This window comes from Carex rostrata, chromosome 25 (genome assembly GCF_964058835.1).
Source record: "Carex rostrata chromosome 25, lpCarRost1.2, whole genome shotgun sequence".
In the NCBI taxonomy this organism is placed as follows: Eukaryota; Viridiplantae; Streptophyta; class Magnoliopsida; order Poales; family Cyperaceae; genus Carex; species Carex rostrata.
Window position 1 is genome coordinate 6,506,240 of NC_135942.1, and position 20,674 is coordinate 6,526,913.

The 20,674-nt window shown below is 34.0% G+C and overlaps 1 protein-coding gene and 1 non-coding gene across 2 annotated transcripts; both read left to right on the top strand.

Moving 5' to 3' along the window:
* Positions 1-234: 234 nt before the first annotated feature.
* Positions 235-333, top strand: LOC144543994 (U6 spliceosomal RNA). The gene has a single exon (XR_013508128.1). It is a non-coding gene; the product is annotated as a U6 spliceosomal RNA (small nuclear RNA).
* A 16,835-nt stretch (positions 334-17,168) lies between these two features.
* On the top strand, positions 17,169-20,445 carry LOC144543665 (peroxisomal membrane protein PMP22-like). Its single transcript, XM_078292005.1, has 7 exons — positions 17,169-17,351; positions 17,450-17,548; positions 19,142-19,243; positions 19,325-19,400; positions 19,547-19,617; positions 19,960-20,045; positions 20,180-20,445. The coding sequence occupies exons 1-7, from the start codon at positions 17,280-17,282 to the stop codon at positions 20,229-20,231; spliced, it is 558 nt and encodes a 185-aa protein (XP_078148131.1). The 5' UTR covers positions 17,169-17,279; the 3' UTR covers positions 20,232-20,445.
* The last annotated feature ends 229 nt before the right edge of the window (positions 20,446-20,674 follow it).

Below are 20,674 nucleotides of genomic sequence, written 5' to 3' on the forward strand. Positions count from 1 at the left end.
TGACCAAGCTCACCTGTTCAAAATAGAAACAGAGATTTTAATTACTTGTCTATACATCAACCACTAATAAATTAATACCAAATTTGAGTTGTCAAGCATCCGCCTTTAAATTGTGTGTCGGCTGTTGAAACATAGTGCTGTCAATAAAATTGGACCAACAAGTGTCAACTGTTTAACTTGCAAATATATTAACCATATATTATCAGAATACCAACCAAAATTGTTAAGGTACAAATTATATAGTTAACTTTAGAATTGGAATGATACATAGAAGATTAGCATGGCTCCTGTGCAAGAATGACACGAACAAATAGAGAAATGGCCCAATTTTTTATTCCATATGCATGGAACGGGGATAATTTTGGTGGATGACACTGTCAGTTCGAGCTCCTCTGTATCCTCTGCCAATTTGTAGTCTTACATGATTTTTTTTTTTTTTGTGTTGTTACAGAATGTCATGCATGTTTTTGTTGATTGCTTGCTTTGACTATGCTATGATGTAGTAGGTTTATATAATGTTGTCTTGTTTTGTTGATGTAATGGTATCAGCCGATTGGTACCAGTTGAATATTATAAGATTTTATGTTATATAAAAGTCGGTGGATATGCCACTTCTTTCAAAAAAAAACTTTACAAATGGACTGTAACCAACCTAGATTGAGTCATTTAAAACATAATAGTTACCAAAAGAATCTGAACAAGTGATTTAGGAAACATTTGTTGGCAGGTCTCTAACAGAATACATGCCATTTGTGTTAAAGAAAAATCAATAATAGCATGTTAATATATAACGAGGAGGGTTCAAATGTTTTTTTGTTTTTTGTTTTTATCGTGTCTTTATTTTTTTATGTTCTAATAATAAATAAATTAAAATTTATATATCAAAATAAAACTATTATATGCGATCTATATTATTCATGCCTTCACGTGTACGCAAAAAATTATCATTTTTTGTTTTTATTTTATATGGATCAATAAGTTGAAAATCAGTGTTCATAATTTTTCCACATCGGTATATTTTAGCAAGCCCTTGATATTAATTAAAATAAAATAAAAATGTCATAACTTTTTACGCATGCATAAATAAAATGATATAAATCATTTATAATAATTTTTTTTACATTTAAATTTTAAATTTTAAGTTATTATAGTTCTAGAAATATACGCATGATGAAGACATAAAAAACAGAAACATTTGATAGGAGAATTTTTATATTATCTTATCATTTGTTCGAACTTCTCATTAAGATTATTAATTGAATCAGGAACAATTTTGAATGCTGAGAACTAAAAGAACGCCCCAGAAATCTCATAATCACACTAGATTATTTTTTAATTACTGTTGAAAGGAAAATGAGCACATCTAATTATTTATATGTTGTAATTTTTGTCTGTGAACTCAAAATTAATAATTTGTATTGACATTTGAAACAAGTCATTGTAATTAAGAATTAAACAGCTCAATTTTGTGATTGGATTAATTTATATATTTAAATATGGACCAACACTAGTTAATGTTTGATATTCAAGATTACATTTAGATCTGAATTTATGAATCTAAAAAGGTTTTAATTATTCAATGTGCTTTGACAAGATATAAAATAATAAAAGTAATTAAATACAAAATAATTAAACCAGTCATGCATGTAGGATTCACCTAAGCCAACATGCTATGAATTGCATAGGATGTCAAGGGAATATTATTCTATGACATTCAGTAAAGTAAGGTCTGACAGACGCAAGATTTGTACCAGAAAAATACAGGAATCAGATTCAAATAATTTTTCACATTCAAATTCATTAACTAACCGAATATTAGATAAAAACCAATTAACATAACAGAAAACAATAATAATAGTATGCTCTTACTCTTACATAATAAAAATAATAAAATAATACTATTTTACATATTCAAAAAAACAACAAAGTTGGTTCAGACCCGTAAATGTCTATAAATTTTATATAAAAACAACAAATTTTTTCATTAACAGTGCTTTTGAATTGGCTATATGAGTTTTCCAATTCCAGAAAATAATAAAACAATTTCTAAAGAGAGACAAAGCGGTACTGAACTATATTTTTTTACAGAATTTCAAAATTCAGAAAAAAACAGTTGCTCCCTGGCTCAAGGTGGGTCCTTCCCTATTTCCTACGAAATATTACATCAGCTAGAATCTAGCAAGTTTGCATGCACACACAATACCTATGATTTATGAAATCACACATTGAGCCGTTGATTTAATACATTTTGTGAAACTATTGAAATAAAAGTCCCTTGTGTACATTTTGAATTTTATACAAAGTAAATTTAGCTGCGATTTTATGGAACTTATTCTGCAAAGTATGATCATCTCATATTTCGAATTTGCTGTAACAAATAATTCGGATCAATATTTTTCAGGTCGGACTTTTTGCGGTTATAAGAAAAATTTTAATATTTCTTTGTGTGTCATTGAAAAAAAAATGTTTTGGATCTGAATTATTGATCCCGATTCAAAAGTTACTTCTGAGTAAATAAATAAAATATTGTGGCCCTTCTAATACATTTAAATTGTAAGAAATTGCAACCATTTTGAGATTTTATTTGAAAAGAAATCATTTTGTCATATAACTTTTTTGTTTTTTTTTCTAAAAATAAAAAGACCACAATATTTTATGTATTTACTCAGAAGTAATTTTTGAACCGAGATCAATAACTCAGATTTAAAGCATTTTTTTTTCAATAGCACACAGAGAAATATTTTATTTTTTCTTACAACTACAAAAATTATCGACTAAATTTTTTTGACCGGAGTTATTTGTTACAGTATTTCTAGTAAATTAGATTATATAATATTCCATCTATTTTCAAAAAAATATAAAAAATTCTAATATTTTAATAGAAAAAATAAACAAAATCATAACATTTTATAATTTAATATAAAAACGGTTTCTCACATCAATCGAACAAATAAAAATATATTTTTTTCTCAGTAAAATTCTGTAAAAAACTCAGCATTTATATTATTTTTTATTTAATGTTGGATATTAAAAAAAATCTGAGGTCTCAGTGTACTTTAAAAGATATTTCAAAAATAAATAAAGAAATATATTTTCACAAACAAAAAGAAAAGAAAGTATCCTTTAACTTATCTTTTTGTTTATATACGGTACGGTCCCAATTTTTCCCAATGGAATCCTATGTTCATAGAGTATCTCGTTCTTCTGTGGCACATTATTCTGTGGCACCTCACGTGTTTACGTAACCTAAGATTCAAAATAGGAGTAAAAATGTCAATGTACCCTCGTGATTTTTTCTTTTGTGATAAAGACCCTGAACCTTTTAAATTAACAATAGCCCCTCGAACTTTAATTGAAACTTTTTTTTTTGTTACCATCTAGTATTTGACCAAACTTCCTTGAGCCTTAACTGTTATTTATGTTAAACTAGTGCTATCATTTTCTATATCTTGTATTCCAGAGTCTGGCTAGTATAATATTAGTGTCATTTCAACTTATATAACACCAACTCCAAAACCTATTGAATCGATTTTAGACGGTGAATCCAAACCGTTCAAACCGATCTACTTCATTAGTTGTATGTTTACATGCAAAATTTATAAATTTTTGAACTTATTAAGTATCAAGTCAAGCTGTCAAATGTGTGAGTTTTTAAGTTAATTCTCATACATTTATTTTTCAACATTTTGACCGCTTGATTTGATACTAAAATAACTCGAAAATATAAAAAATTTGCATGTAAACGCATCACTTATAAAATAAATCGGTTTGAACGGTTTGAATTAGTCGTTTGAAATATATTCAATTAATTTTGAAATTAGTGTCATATGACACTGATATCATACTAGCCGGACTTTGTATTCCATATCTGATTTCAAAATAGAAATACTAAACATTGGCTCAAAATTTTATATTTTTTAATTATTGAACAAAAAATAAACAACTTTGAAAATTTCCACAAGTTCTTTAAAATGAGCTTGTTACACGTGATTTTTTTTTAGAGATGTATGACAGTTTTACCAGTTTAAAATAAGTCTCAATCTTACACAGAGATTGATGAGAATTGATCATTAATCTCTAAACAGGAGATAACATACCAGAGTTAACATGTAAATATTGATATGGTTTAGTACTAGTACACCGCGTTTATAATTTAAAAAATGGAGTATGTTTTATTTTGGACCTTCAACTAACGGAGTATATATATTTACAAATTTTGCAAATTATTTTAAACCATTCTTAAAAGAAAATTCACAATTAGCGATAACCATTGTTAGTTATGACAAGTTGAAAATGCTTACGATGTTTCCAGATAGGAGGAGGGGACTTAATATGACAATTTTCAAAGCAATACGCATATAGCGTGTATCGTATATATGAAGTGTTACCCTTAACCTCTCTACGATGTAACTTGAGATCTACATTCAACCTTACAAGTACTAAATCACTCTGTAATTTTAAAATTTTAGTTATGTATATTGAAATTTAATTTTTTTGAGTAAAGGTTGAAGGTCAAGTCACGCAATTATTTAATACCATTGTTATTACAACAAAAGATTTCCTCCATCCGGGTTTCAAACCTATGACCTCTCACATAGAGATCATGTGTCTTTGCCACTAGAACAAAGGTTGGTTCTTTATATTGAAATTTAATTAAAATTAATTTTTTTTAGAACTTTTTATATAGCCTAGTCCCTCTCATAAAATATTATATGTTTTCGCCTCATTTTTTTTTCCTCTAATGTATTAATTTTTTATTTCTTCTTCAATTTTTTTTTCTTAAATTTGTTGCTGTCCATTCATTCTCTCCTCAATTTAGAAATGACAAATCATGCAATTTAAACTTAGGATATCACTTCAAATAGAGCACAGAAATATTCCATACTACAGTTCCCCACAGCTATAAATACAACACTAATTACAAACAGAGAGAAATCACACTTCTCCCATTTTCCACCCACCTCCACTTACCCTGAAAAAAAATATTGATTTCAAAATTTCAAATTTTAAAATTCAAATTTGAATGGCGAAAATGACACTATTATCCGTCTTCTCTCAGGTCATGAGGCGGAGACCATTTGGGCTTCAACAAAGCCCAATGATATTTAGAGCCTATGTTACCAATGCTCCAAATCCAGTCATAGTATATAATTTTTTTCCCCAATATTTCATCTATAAAAAAAAAAAAATCTTCATATTCTTTGTTAGCAATTTTAAAACAGCAACTCAATTTTTTAATTAAGCTACCAGCTTATCATTTTAAATCGTTTTTTAATTAAGCAAAACAAATGTCTTTACCCAATTAACACTGCATTATATTTGACTTGTGATAACAAAAAAAGAGAAATTTTAGCATACTATTAGAGTTATAATTATTGTCTTTCATACTTAACTGCAATTCCTCTTTATATATATTTTCTTTTGGTTTTCAAATAGGGGACAAATGATTTGGAAAATTCTACAACAGAAGGAACTAGTAGTGATCAAGTTCAGAAAATAACCGAAGAGGCCCGAGGCATGGCCAGCTCTGCTGCGGCTAAGGTACCCGATTCCAACCTCTACTGGACGGTCAGGGCATTTAAAAAAAAAAACCGAGAACAAATTTGATATTTTCTTTATTTTTTAGGGTATTAATAAAAATCTCGGGTTCTGGTGCATCTATATATGGCTACCAATAAATTAACTAGATCATTAGAAGTGCTCAGATGGATCAAATTAATATATTTTTTTTTGTTTCATTTTTTAATGACAATTACTCAAGAAAATATGTCCACCAGTTCATTCCTCAATTATTTTGTTTAGATAGATGAAATAGGGGAAGAGGTAAAAGAAACAGCACATGATGCATTTGAGACTGCAAAAGAGATGGCTGATGAAGCAAAAAGCAGAGCAACCGGTGTCGCCGAGCAAACAGCAGAGTGTGTTCGAGAAAATGCCGAGAAGGTCGAGCGTGCCACGAACACCAAGAATTGAGGCATCGATTTACCTTGAATCTTGTTCGTCGGAGATTTCTTCGGCCTATTCGTCGTCGTCATTATTATTCTATAAAATTTATATGTAATGGTAGCTATAGTGTGTCAAATAAATTTTGCAAGGACAAATTGCACTTATTAGGAAACCATTGTGATGTAATTCATATAAAAAAAAGTCATGAAAAATAAAATAAACTAAATTTTCTTCATCCACAGCAAAGCTTGTAAGATTGTTCCCAAATTCAATTAAATATATATTTTAGGCAAGTCCAACAAGTTGCAACGGGGTGAAAACAGAACCTAGTCTAGTGTGTTCATACTTCATAGTCTCTTGGTGATAATTCATGGAAAGTTGGTACTTATTTGGTGATACTTGCTAGGTGATAATGCAACGACCATCCAGTTGACTTCATTCTGGTCTTCTGGTCAATTATTTCTTTTCACATTCTTGTTGAATACATTGACTAAATATATAGCTAATTGATTTCTAAGAAGTTGCTGCTGCTTTTCCGTACAGTTCCAAGTGAAAAAGCCCCGTTTTTTTTTTTATGTACCACCCTAATAAATAAGAATTAAATCAATACCATCCGTTAATTCCGAATTAAGATTCCGCCACGTTCGCACAGTAGATCTGCGAATGGGTCGCTACCCGTTCGCGTAATAGATAAGCGGCCTGACCCGTTCCCGACGACCCTTTCCCGACGACCCGTTCACGACGACCCGTGCGCGTAATAGATCTGCGGACGGATGACCCGTTCCCGACTTGACCCGTTCCCGACGACCCGCTCCCGATGTGACCCGCTCCCGACGACCCGTTCGCATATCAGTTATGCGTACGTGGCGAATCCGGATAAATACCGCTGCGCAGTGGTTTTTACAGAAGCCCTGTCGCTGTCCCTGTCTCCGCACCGCCCAGCACAGTAAACAGGTAATTTTTTTTTTTATTAGTTTAATTTTGTTAAATAATTTAATTAGTTTAGTTTTAGTTAGGTAAAATAATAATGACTTGTTTTAGGTAGATCTGACAGTGAATGACTTGTAAACGAGGCAGATCCGGAGTATTTTTATTAGTTTAATTTTAGTTAGGTACCAAAATAATTGTATATTGTAAATTAGATTAATTTTTTTTTCTAGTTTTAGGCAGTTTATTTTTGTTAGGTACCAAAATAGTTGTATATTGTAAATTAGATCAAATTTTTTTTTGTAGTTTTGTAAATATTTGTGTTAATTAGATCAAAATAATATATTGTCTATGGTTTCTCATGTGTAATTACAATATGTTGATATTATAGTAGTATTATGGTACCAAAATAGACATTTTTTTCCAATGAACAACATAGTAAGCAATCTGATTAAATAGTAGTATTATAGTAGTATTATGGTACCAAAATAGACATTAATTAAAATTGTCTATGGTTTCTCATGTGTAATTTATAATATACTATTATTTGTGTATAATTTTTATTAAATAGTAGTATATTGTAAATTACAGTAAAATAGTAGTTTAGTTGGGTACCAAAATATTTGTGTATTTAAACCAATTTAGAATTGTGATTGTATGTAGAATTTAGAAATTATATTTAGAATTTAGAAATGTACCTATTTAGAAATGTACCAATTTACAAATTGACAAATTTAGAAATGTTGTATTTAGACCAAAATAGAGTATAAATGCACCAATTCAGAATTTATTTTTTTCTGAATTAGTGTAGATTGTAAGATTTTTTACCGATTCATTCAAGAATGGTGATATATTATTGAATTACCATAGATATTTGTATTATTGTTAGATTTGTACTATTTGAAATTATCAATAGAGGTCAAAATTGATAAAATTGTTTAATTTGTTGTTAGTATGGCGTCAACCAGCGGTACCAATCAAAATCGGACGCAAGATGATTTACAGTTAGATTTATCACTGGCCCGTCACGTATTTCCAAATATGACGGAAGAGAGTATCAGTCCTCTTTGCTGGTATAAATTCGAGGAGCACAAGATGAAAAACGCATATGTAAGTTTTTGTTTTGAGAAATGCAAATAATTTTCATTTTCATTTAGATAAAAATAGGTAAGTTAAATGTTTGTTTGTTTTGAAATTGAATGCAGACTCATACCTTGACGAATACGCGGAACAATCAGATGAGTATCCTCTACGACGACCGATACGCTCCCGTGTTGAAGAGTTTGGGTCTGTGGCATGTCTCACAGCTGACCCCCATTGTCGCAGATGTCGCTCTTCTATCTGCGTTGGTCGAGAGGTGGCGGCCGGAGACACACACATTTCACATGCCTGTCGGAGAGATTACGTTGTCTCTCCAGGATGTCAGTTGTCTCTGGGGACTGCCTATTACTGGACGGGCGGTGACGGGTGTGGAGTACGGGGACTTCACAAAGGACGTCGAAGAACTGTTGGGACCCAACCTGATGAAGGAAAGGTCCCTCAAGAGGTCGAAGGTTGCATCGAAGAATGACATCAGTATCCCTCTTTTGCGGGCGGCATTCAGGTAAGTATTTTTTTTGTAATAGTAAGTATTTGATTGTGATGCTTCATACTCTGTACTAAATTAGTTCGTACATGTAGTGGAAAATTGGAAGAAGATGCGCCTGAGGAGAAGATGGATCGGTGGACACGGGCTTACATAATGGAGCTGTTCTCTTGCTGGTTGTTCCCAGATTCCTCTGGGAACACCGTCCCTGCTTGTATGCTGCAGTGGCTGAGGGACTTGGATGACCCTCCACAAATGAATTGGGGTGCGGCGGTCTTGGCATGTCTGTACCGAGGCTTATGCATTGCGTGCCGGGTATAAATTACTCTCTCTTCTTATTGTAAATAATTTGTTTTCTCTTATCGAATTTAAAAATAAATGCAAATTGTATAAAAATAGGTCGACAAACAAGGTCTGTACGGACCGATTGGTCTTCTTCAGCATTGGTCGTGGACGAGATTTCCATTTGGTCGTCCACAACCACTAGACGAGGGTTGGGTTCCAGACTGGGGTCGTCCGGACGGGGAGACCTGTCCTGCGTATGCTCAGAGATTCTGCGCTAGAAAGACCTTTGTCGCGACCCCTCACGGCAAGCCTTCGGGAGTTTTCTTTTTCAGAACTCAATTCGAGCAGATGACTCCAGATCTACATGTCGAGTGGCGACCGTATGATTTTCGCGTCACAGTGTATGAAGAAGATGAAGAACCTTACTCTTTCCTCACAAAACTTCCTTCGATCTGCAGTCGCGAGCGAGAATACTGGTTTGCTCAGGTGCGACTAGATTTTTTTTATTTTCTAGTTTACAATTAATAAACATATTGTAGTTTAAAATTGAAACTTAGACACATAAAATATTTGCAGGTGCCGCTTATCTACTACCAGGTTGTTGAGCATTATTACCCTGGACGGGTAATGAGACAGTTTGGTATGGCCCAGTATTTTCCAGTCCCGGATCCTATCACAAAGGACGACTGGTATGATCTTCACCAACCGTTATGCACTACGGTCATGAAGGATTGGCGGACGGAGCACGCCTTGCATGTACAGCGACTGGAGGCTATGAGTCCGGATGACATGGTTCCTGATATGTACCAGATTTATGCTTTCGAGGAGTGGGACCAGCAGTATCGACAGTGGTACCAGGAAAATTGTGCATTCACGGTGTACATGTTCGGTCTCATGTCAGAGGTCAATAGGAAGCCGCTTCATGTACCACGCGACACGACTACCCCCCAGTATGGTTTCATCCCTAGCAGTGGTCCGGCTGCACAGATTGTAAGTTTTTTATATTTTCTACTATATTATTTCAATACAGTTATGGTAATCATCTTTTGAAATATTGATGAAATGGTTTATTCACAGGTACTCATGAACATCAAGGCAGTTCTGAAAGCTGCAAGATATGGGATCACAAGAGGCTGGAAGAAGGTGGGGAAGGTGATGTTGTGCATATCTGCACCTCCGGTGGTCGTCGCGGGGTACAAAGACCAGCTAGACAAGATCCTGCGGCTAGCAGATCTTCCAAGATACGAGGATTTGGCAAATATGAATGATGAAGATTCTGCAGAGCAGATGAGCACACCAGAGCCGGATCTTTCAGAGATCTTGTCTGCACCGACGCCTGAGGCAGCATTTCAGAGTTTTGGAGATCGAGTGGTACGTGCATTTTTCTAATAACCTACTTATTGAGAAACCAAATTATTCATTTATTAACAATCTATTTTCAGGGAGATGAGCCCCGGTTCGAGCCATCACAGGATTTTGAGCCGACTCAGCCATCGCAGGATTTTGAGTTTGACGTGGGTTCGACATATGATACCATATACACTCAGGGTTACTCTTATCCTCAGTTTCACACACAGGATGATCCACCACCAGAGGACAGTGCAGTAGTGTACCAGACGGAGACAGCTTCATCCTTAGCAGAGATTGCTGTAGCTTCTATTTTCGGTCCTGTTCCTAGCTCACCTGAGGAGGTTTTGTTTGGACATATACAGGAGGAGACCCCACCACAGCCATCGCGGCAGTATACGCCTGCTTTCAATTTCTTAGGTTCGGAGATTGAGGAGGTACCGGAGGAGTTGGGGCGCGGTAAGAGACATAAGATCAGGAAAGACCCGTACACACCATCGACCAAGTAGTTATTCGGACTGTTATGGCTATTTGGACTTTTTGTTCTATTCGTACTGTTTGGACTGTTATTTAGTTATTATCATGTTATTCTGACTGTTGTTTGGTTTATGCTTGCTACTATATTATCTAGTTATCATGTTATTCTGACTGTTATTTGGTTTATGCTTGCTACTATATTTCTTAGAATTCGAATAACGAAAAAAACACAACTTCTACTACAATAAAAAAACGGCATAGGTTCGGATAAAAAAAAAAACACAATTCTACAATAAAAAAAAACACACAATTCTACAATAAAAATTAATATATAAATTCCTGGCTAAAATCACAACTTCTACTACAATAGAAATACACAACTTCTACTACAATAAAATCACAACTTCTACTACAATAAAAATTACCCTATTGCGTATTTCCTCTCGCATCCCTTCTTCTTCTCGCATTCCTCTCGAGAGTTTCTCTACTGGTTCGGTGACCCTTTCGTCGTCCTTCCAATACATCCATCCACATTTGGATCCGGTTGTGTCGTCTCCTACCCAATTTTACCAACCGATGCTCTGGAACTAAGAGATCTCCTTCGTGCACCGGCCAATCACATTGATTGTCATACATATGGAATTGACCACTCCATGTGTCTATGAGTGTTTGAATGTTGTAATAATAATTGACGAAGTCATTTGGATTCAAGTTCCTATAATGTTAACACATTAGTAAGTAGTACCGTCCCTAATATGAAGTTTCAAATTAAATAAAACATAATTTTACCTTAAACGACACACCGCCATCACATGAACACATGGTATTCCGCCCATCTGAGGCTTCTGGCACTGACATTCCACCTCATGATCGTTTTTCAGAATTACCTTGTACCTGCAGTCGCTAGACGTGTGTACCCATCTGCCATTCTCCATGTCAAAATTAATCTTTTCGCCATGTGAGGTCACCATAAATTCATTATGGACGAATGCAAGCGTTGACATTTTTTTAGTCTTCTCAATGTGCTTATCCAGCTTCTTATGCACGCGAGTGGAAAAAAGCTGACCCGCTGCTTGCAATTGCACAGCCATCTCACTTCTTTGCTCAAACCAGCTGACACACTTGTAGAATGTCTCCTCAATGATTGCAGCAACTGGTAATCTATGAGAAAACAATAATAAAACAATAATTAAAATTACAACTAAGTGCAGAAAACAATAATAAAAAATAGGAGGATTACAAAATACAAACCTGCGAGAAGTTTTGAAGACATGGTTGAGCGATTCGGAACCGTTGCTAGTCATTATTTCCCAGCGAGATCCATCATCCATAGCTTGATACACCTTCCATGGTTTAGGCAGTTCTTCCTCATCATTTTCATTATATTTGCCACATGTATCCAAATAAGCCAACCAAGCAGGATTTTGCCTCCCGATTGCATCAAGTCCTTCTTGCAATCTTCTTCTCTTCTTCTTTTTAACCATAACCTTGAAAAAAGTGGAAGCTACCTTATCCTTAGTGTGCTTTCCAAAATTCTCAAACACATGTTGAGAGCAGTAGCGGTGAGCACACTCTCCTTTCTCCTCACACCAACCCAAATCATCTTGAATAAACACCTTTTTTATGCCCTTGTGTCGGTCAGATACCACACACATGTATATATTTCGCCCAATTACAAACTCCCGCACCCACTTCATGAACCATCCCCAATTCTCAAAATCCTCGTTCTCTACCAGTCCAAATGCTAACGGGATTAACTGATTCTCTGCATCATATCCGGTTACAATTAACAGCTTACCCTTGTATCTGCCAGACAAGAAACAAGCATCGATACTGATGACGGGTCTGAGGTGACCGACTGCGGCAATACATGGTCCCCATGCCCATGCTGCTCTCATGAAAAAACGATACCCTGGCTTAGTGGTTGGCTTTGAAACAATTTTATATTGGGTTCCCGGATTTGACCTTTTTATTGCCTCCAACAAAGGGACAATCAGCCCGTAAGACCCCTCCCAACTACCAAAGGCCCGAGCAATTGCTAACTCTCTACCACGCCATAATTTGTTGTACTTTGGAACAATACCCTCGTACCTTTCAGCGCATAAGTCAGCGACTGCCCGGATAGAAATATCAGCATTTTTTTCCAATGACAATTTTATACAGTTGGCGACCATAGCGGACGTCAACTGTGCATGATCTAACCTGGATGCCGATGCGTGACATGTGTGCTTAGCCACATTCTTCGTGATGGCCCAAGTATTACCAAAGCCTGTAGCCCTCGCAACCAACGCCCACCTGCACCGGGCGCTAACACACTTGTACCTCAACCTAGTGGTATCGCTGTGTGTATTTTTAATCTCCCTATTTTGTTTGATGTGCCAGTGGTTAATTGTATCTTTCATCTTATCCTTGTTGTCATATGTCATCCCCTCTGACAATTCATGTCTTTCTCCCTTTTATTGTACAAAAGAAACAACAAAAAATAAACAACATCAATTTAATAACAACATTTTAATAATTAAATTAAAATTAAATATAATTTAACAAATATACCTCACAAGTCGCAAAAAAAGAGCTATCGGCCTCTCCAAACCCTGATGTGTCATGAAATTGCTCAAACGGATGTCTTTCCCCACGATCCACTATAGGCCACTTCCGTCTACCAAGCACAGGAATACCAGTATCCTCATCACTGTGATCTGATACCCCACCGTCCCCATTATCATCCCAATTAGCCTCTGCCTCCATTTCTTCAGGATCATCGTCCGTATTGTCAGCATAATAAAGCCGTTCAGGGGTTTCAGATCGCTCCCTTTCAGATTGGACTCGGCTAGAGGACGAGGATGGAATCTGAGATCGACCCCTGTCAGATTGGACCCTACTAGGGCCCGCTACACATGGGGCCCGACTAGGACCCGTTACAGATTGCTCGAGCCCCAAACCCTGAGTCAACTGCAACAATTGCCTAGTATTCTGTCTGGAGTTATGTCTAGAGTTTTGTCTGGGGTTGGCTACAACATATAACTCCAGGAACTTGAAAGTCATATTCATTGTCATTTGGACATATAACTGCCAACTGCTATCGTCTTGTACCGGTAGCTGTTGGAACCAGGTTTGATTGCCTTGGCCAATATTAATTCTTGCGGTAATTATCAGTTCATAATTACGGTGGTCAATACCGAGTTGTTGGTACACTTCCCTATTTAAACCTCTAAAATCCAAATCAGGCCGAATATTAAACATTTTCGGCACTTGGTGGCTATAATAAGCGCCATTTGGTCCTTGTAATACTTCACCATCAAAATAACAAGCAATTCCAATCATAATTTGTTGAATAAACCTAATAATAAAAAATAACTAAATTAAAACAACTACAAAAAATAAATTTTTAAAAAAAAAAGGATGAAAAGGAAAAAAAACCTACCTATGCAGCAGCTTCGGTGAAAATGAGGGTGTAGAATGCTCTGCAGAACTGATCTTCTATATAGGGAGAATCTGCCACGTGCGCAGATCAATAATGCGAACGGGTCAGTCCGCCGATCTATCACGCGCACGGGTCATCCGTCCGCAGATCTGTTGCGCGCACGGGTCGTCGGGAACGGGTCGTCGGGAACGGGTTAGTCCGCTTAGCTATTACGCGAACGGGTAGCGACCCGTTCGCAGATCTACTGTGCGAGCGTGGCGGAATCTTAATTCGGAATTAACGGATGGTATTGATTTAATTCTTATTTATTAGGGTGGTACATAAAAAAAAAACGGGAAAAAGCCTGTCTTGTACTCTTGTAGCAGTAGCACTGACCAAAATTGTTAAATATTTGATCGCTTAATGCTACCCTCCGATCCAACGGCTGATAATTCATCCTGCTGTCCACTGTCCAGTGTGCAACGCATTGTCCCAGCGACATGCTGAAAAACTGAATTAGCATCCTCTGCTCCTCCGGAGAGTAGGAATTTCCTGTTCCTTCAGTCACTGCGTGTGGGGCCAATCACTGTTAAAGGAGCCGATCACTTTTAATTTTTAAATTGGGGATCCACGTCGAACCCACATGCAGTGACTCTGGGGGCAGGAAATTTCTGCCTCTAGGGGGGGCAGAAGATTCGGTTCCCTCTGAGATATCTCAAACTAAGTACCATTTGACAAAACATTGTGAAAGGGGATAGCACAATTGCCTAGAAAAAAGTTTTAGAGTTGTTGTACTCAAAGGTCGAGAGTTCGATTCCCTCTCACGACTTCGCAGCTTCTGTGAAGGTTTTCAAAAAAAAAAAGGCAAACACTGTATGATTTCTGTATTAATAGAAATCGGTTAGCTAATCCACTTCTTTTAGAAAAAGGCAACAAAAGAAAAATAAACCACATATTTTTGGATGTACATCAGTGATTTTATCTTTAATTAAATATGTATTTTGATCCTCTTTTGTTTGAAGATATTTAGTATAAGAATTATAAAAATAAATTTTACTATATTACCACTTTGTTTAACAAATTTAACATAATTAGTTTATTTTTACTAGTTATTAAAGCATAGACAAATTAAAAATAACACCAACTGAAAAATAAACTGCAATAAAAACATAAGTTTATTATTGCAATGAATTTTTTTTTTCAAAATAATGTTGAGAAAAGTCGAGGGATAGACACTTTATTTATTAATTTATGTTGAGATAAAAACTTAATTATTTCTCGTGTTTTATGTCGATTGAATGTAATTTTTATATTACCTTGTAGCATTTATGTTTATATTATTTTTCGTAAACTATCCATTCTTCTTTTTGTATCGTCATATACTATGTTATTATGTAATTTAATAAATTATTTTAATCTTATTTCTAAAAATCAAGACAAATTATTAATTAATATCATATACGAATTATTAAGATTAATTTTAGTCCAAATAAGAAATTACATAAGATACAAGTTATTTTTAATGAATTAAATAAGTGAGAAAACAAAGATAAATAATTATAGATGAAAAAAGTAGCGGAAGAAAACAATTAAACAATGACCAAATTATATATGAAATCATCAACCAATAAAATACATGTTTATGTCTTCATATTAATAACTATTTGTTATTAATATTATTTATTATTTTCATAATTGAAATTTTCACCTAATACATTTTTTTTTTCAAAGAATAGAAATAATAAAATTAGAAACCTATTCTTTACATAGAGAAAAATCATTCTATGATTTCTATCAAACAAATTAATCTTTTTGCGTATAATATTTTGTTTTAATTCATGTTTATTTTCAATTAATAGAGTTTATACTTTATAGTGTTTTTTTTTATTGAACTATGATAATATTTTTTGAATACAGTTTATACTCTCTTTGTTTTTCAAAATTCAACTTATATTGTACAAACCACCTAATACATAATAAGTAACAGTAAAAATGACATATGATGTTAAGGAATGACATATTAATATTGCAAATCCAAAAAAATTGATTAAAGCTACTAAAAAAAATAAGATTATTTATGCCAGAAATGACTGTTTGGTAAATTTATGTAGCTATATTTTTCAAATTTGAAAAAAAACAAAACATTTCCAATAAAAAAAATTGATTAGGCCTTTTAGTTTTGAAAATAAAATAAATAAACAATGAATATTAATTAATATAAAGAAAGTACATCTTTAAAAAGATACGGCATTTAGAGTAAAACAAGGACAAATTTGTCCATACAAATAAAATATTTGAATTTGTTGTGTTAATAAAAATATTAATTATTTTAGTATCATCACCCTAAATATTTTGAGACATCGACAATAAAAATTAAAAAGAACATATTCGTCTAAAATTACAAGGTTTATAAAATCGTAACCTTTTAGTTAGAATTTAGAACAGATATTGTTACCTTTTATTTGTTTGTAGCATTTAAAAAGACAATCGTTTACTTATATTTTTTCCGTATTAATCGATAACAATTTTACATCTCGATCTTTTCTAAAATTGGTTTTTAATTACCTGAGAATTTGTTTGAAATTTCGTTCAAATATTAAAAATCACATTTGCTGGAATCCCATCTAGTCTCCAACGCGCGCATGTTATACATGATGCTGATGCTTCAGTAAAATAAATAGAAAGCAATATTTTCTCAGTATAATAATCAACAGTCAATGTTTAACAGTTGAACGGAACTCAAAAAGAACGGAACTCGTATCCCTAAGGTAACTTAATCTTTAAGTTTGGATCTAGACCGTAAGATCAAAACTCTCACGATTATTAAAGGGAACCCGTAAATTCTAACCTGAGCGGATTGACTCCAATTATGATCGAACGGTTTATATTAAAACTGAAATTTTAATTTACCTTAGAGGTCCGGCCTCAGTTGAACGAAAAGCATATCATCTGCATTAACACAAAGGGGAATTTTTTAGTTAAAGAATCTCAACCGTCTGATATTGAACGAATCCAATCCGACATCTTATTATAACATAGGGGGTCTTTCAATATTAGTGCAGAACTAGTATACACGAATCTTAAAATAGATCGGACGGTTAAGATTCATTAACTCAAAAGATTCCCTTTTGAGTTAATGCAGAGAGGATACGAATTGCAGTTGAACGCGCGTAGGCACCTTCCTTTCCCTCTTTATTAATTCTACCATAAATTACACAATAACACAATAACACAATTCGCAAGTCGTCACCTACTCATCCCTCTCCTCTCTTCTCTCTTCTCTCTTCTCTCTAGTTGCTGTAAGTGAACATGTCGGAGGTGGTGAAAGATGCATGGTCGGCTTACCTCAAGCAACTTCAACTCAACCCGCTTCGCACCAAGGTTTTTCTCATCTTCCTCCCCTGCTATCTTTGAACCTTTTGGTATCTTCTCAGGCATCTAATTTATCCTTTTTCCGACTTGGAAATCTTAATTTATAGGCCATCACTTCAGGTGTTCTAGCGGGATCTAGCGATGTGATCGCTCAGAAAATTGCTGGAAACAAAAAGATTCAGTTGAGAAGGCTTTTTCTGATCATGGTATATTATTTTTGTAATATTTCCTTCCCGTTTTTGTAGAAATTTCACTTGTGTCGCTTTCAAAACTTGAAATTTCACCTTTAGGGTTTCATAAACCCCAACTAATCATCCAATTTCTTCGTAACAATACACCATAGGATGTCAAAGCAGCAGAGGTGAAGGGTATTTTCAGTTCTGTTGGGTTATATTTGATATTTTGTATGATTGTGTCTTTTGTACAGTTTTGCCTGTTTTGTATAGGTGCATAGGAATTGCTCCCATTTCTAGTTTCCTAATTGGATTTATTTGATTTTCGCAAATAAGATCCAAAAGTTTATGCTATTGTTAACCACCGTCAAATCTAAATATGGCAAATTCTATTTTCAACACTTCTCTTCCAGAAAGAAGAGAAAAAGAGTAACAGAAATAACAAATTGAACTTAATGTAAGTTAACTTGTAAAGTTTTTGCCCAATTTAGACCCTGAATTTTCTCTGTAACTTTCATCTCTAAATTGGTGGCCTCAAGCATAGAACTACATCTGATTCCCTGTAACAAATAATAATACATTCAAGGAATAAACTGAAGGCAGAATGATTTAGCTATTTTGATTCAGTTTGGACTCAACTAAAAGATATGTTTTTTGTTATTTATTGGCTATCTTAGAAATTTTAATTATTGTTATTATTTATCTTTTTGTTCCTTAATTTTTTCTGCAGTGGAATTCTTACTGGTGAGTGATTCATTTGATTTAAGATATATATTTGTTAATCGATCATAATTAATTGCCCTTTGTTAATTGGTTGCTATCTGTGTAGTCTGGTGTTTTTTAGTTCAGTTATGAAATTGACCAGCTTAATTTATGTGCATAAATTGACTTCCATAGTTCTATTGGGTATAAATCTGATTAGTTAAGGGATGCTCATTAATCAAATAAAATATTTCTTAGCAGGTTGTCATTAAGAGGGTGCCACACTGTACTCGTTGACTTTGTTTGGCCTATGCATATCTGTTGTTTCAATTATATAACCCAGTCTGATCAGTGTTGGTCAAATATACCTGTCTTCAGTCGGAAACTTTAATACTTTCCACTACAAGTTCATGTAAACCCTTCTAAATGTAGTAAAATTCATATAAACATGCAATTTTTTTTAAAAGATCACAAAAATGGTCCCTCCTTTCTCTCTCATTTAGAGAGAAGCAATGTGTGAAGTGAAGTTTAGTTTCGGCATCTTTTCATGAAATGGAGAAGTGAGTTAAATAGATATGCTTTGTTTCAGCATTAATGATACATTTTTGTTTTCTGGGGCAATACAAGGACTTTGCCATCTTGCTTGGTTATGTAGGAAATAACTGAAAAAACACAAATCTATTATGAAAAGTTATCAAGTTCAACACCAATGTTTAGTATCATACTAGTTCTTCATGATACACACTGGTAGGCGGTACCTACCAACACTATATTGGAATTTGATATTTTTTTCTCCCTCGGAATGTGCTTGCCACCCAAAAATATTTTTCTTTGAAAAACTTAAATAAAACAGTTTTTTCATGTTTCTTAACTTCACTTTCTTTCGAGGTGGATGACTTAATTAGCAACTAAAAATAATTGCAGCTTTATGGATTTGCTTATGCGGGACCATTTGGCCATTTCTTGCACAAATTTATGGAAATTATTTTCAAGGGCAAAAAGGGAAAAGAGACTACAGCTAAAAAGGTAATTTTTCAAGTACTATTGTTGTCAATGTTTCTCAAGTTTTTGTTGGTTTGTAAGTTTACTGAGTTATAATACGCACAGGTGTTACTCGAACAATTGACGACTTCACCGTGGAACAACATGTTCTTTATGGCATATTACGGCTTAGTTGTAGAAAGTAAGTTCCTTTCAAAATATATTACTATGGATGTTTATTTTATTTATTCTTTATGTGAATTTATATGTTGCTTATTTTTATAATTCCATGAAACAAGTTATATCAGAAAAAAAATTAAATTTCAATTAATGTACTTGAATTTGAAGGGAGGCCATTTAGCCAAGTGAAGAGCAAGATCAAGAATGACTATCCAACTGTTCAATTGACTTCTTGGAAGGTTTGTTAGGAACAAAAGCTTTTTTATGACTTATTTTTGGGTTATGAGTGGGGATACAGGATTTAACCCAACACCATTGTGTCTTTCTAAACAGCACTAAAAAGATTTTGACTTTGAAAACACATACCCAGTTGAACATTTATTTAACCTATTGGCTACCCGCTAACCAGCCGATGCAAACTTGTCATCTGACATTGAAATATGCTTGTTTTTCTTTTCTTGAGTTTGTTTTTAGAAAAAAAAAATGAAAAATGCATCTGTGTATTTAACTTCTAAATGAATATATATTTTCATCGCCTATCAACCTATTGAGTGTTCTTTTCATCTTTTTCTGGTTTGTAGTTATGGCCGATAGTATCATGGATAAATTACCAGTACATACCGCTTCAGCTTCGTGTTCTGTTTCATAGCTTTATTGCCTCGTGCTGGTATGTCCTTCTATCTTATAATTTGTTATCCATCTTTATATAATCAAATATGACAAGACTTGATTAAGCTATTCCAGAAACAAAAACACCTAATTTATACTAACTGGTTTTTACTTTCATATTTGGTATTTCAGGGCAGTGTTTTTGAATCTAAAGGCACGATCAATCACTGCTAAGAAGGATTAGGATTAATTGAAGAAGATAGCGATGCTATCATTAAATAGCATGATTATTTGAGCCTTGCTGTGTCAAGTATAGTTACTATTGGCAAGGATCTATCAAGCATTGTGTGTATGTTGTTAGTTTGTGTGGCTCATGTTTTTATGTATTTTTATAATGTTTAGGTATGTGCTGTTTTGCATTCATCATCCATACTGTTTTATTATTAGAATTGATTTTACATTTTAGCGAAGCACCAATATAATACCAGTTGCGAAAAAAATCCTGCTTTTATTGCCTTGTTGGGCTCTCAATTTAGACGAGATGAAGTAATGGGCCTCTATTTTGCTCTAATTCTTATCTCCAAATATCAAAGTACAACAATAGGTATTATAATATTGTGACAAATGAATTATTCGGGTTTGGTTCAGTGAAGTCAAAAATTCATGATTCGGAAATAATTTGGGCAT

Coding starts and splice junctions, on each gene's coding strand:
- LOC144543665 (XM_078292005.1), top strand. CDS start 17,280: ATGTCGGAGGTGGTGAAAGATGCATGGTCGGCTTACCTCAAGCAACTT. Junction 17,549..19,141: donor GAAGGCTTTTTCTGATCATG/GTATATTATTTT, acceptor AAATAATTGCAG/CTTTATGGATTTGCTTATGC. Junction 19,618..19,959: donor TTCAATTGACTTCTTGGAAG/GTTTGTTAGGAA, acceptor TCTGGTTTGTAG/TTATGGCCGATAGTATCATG.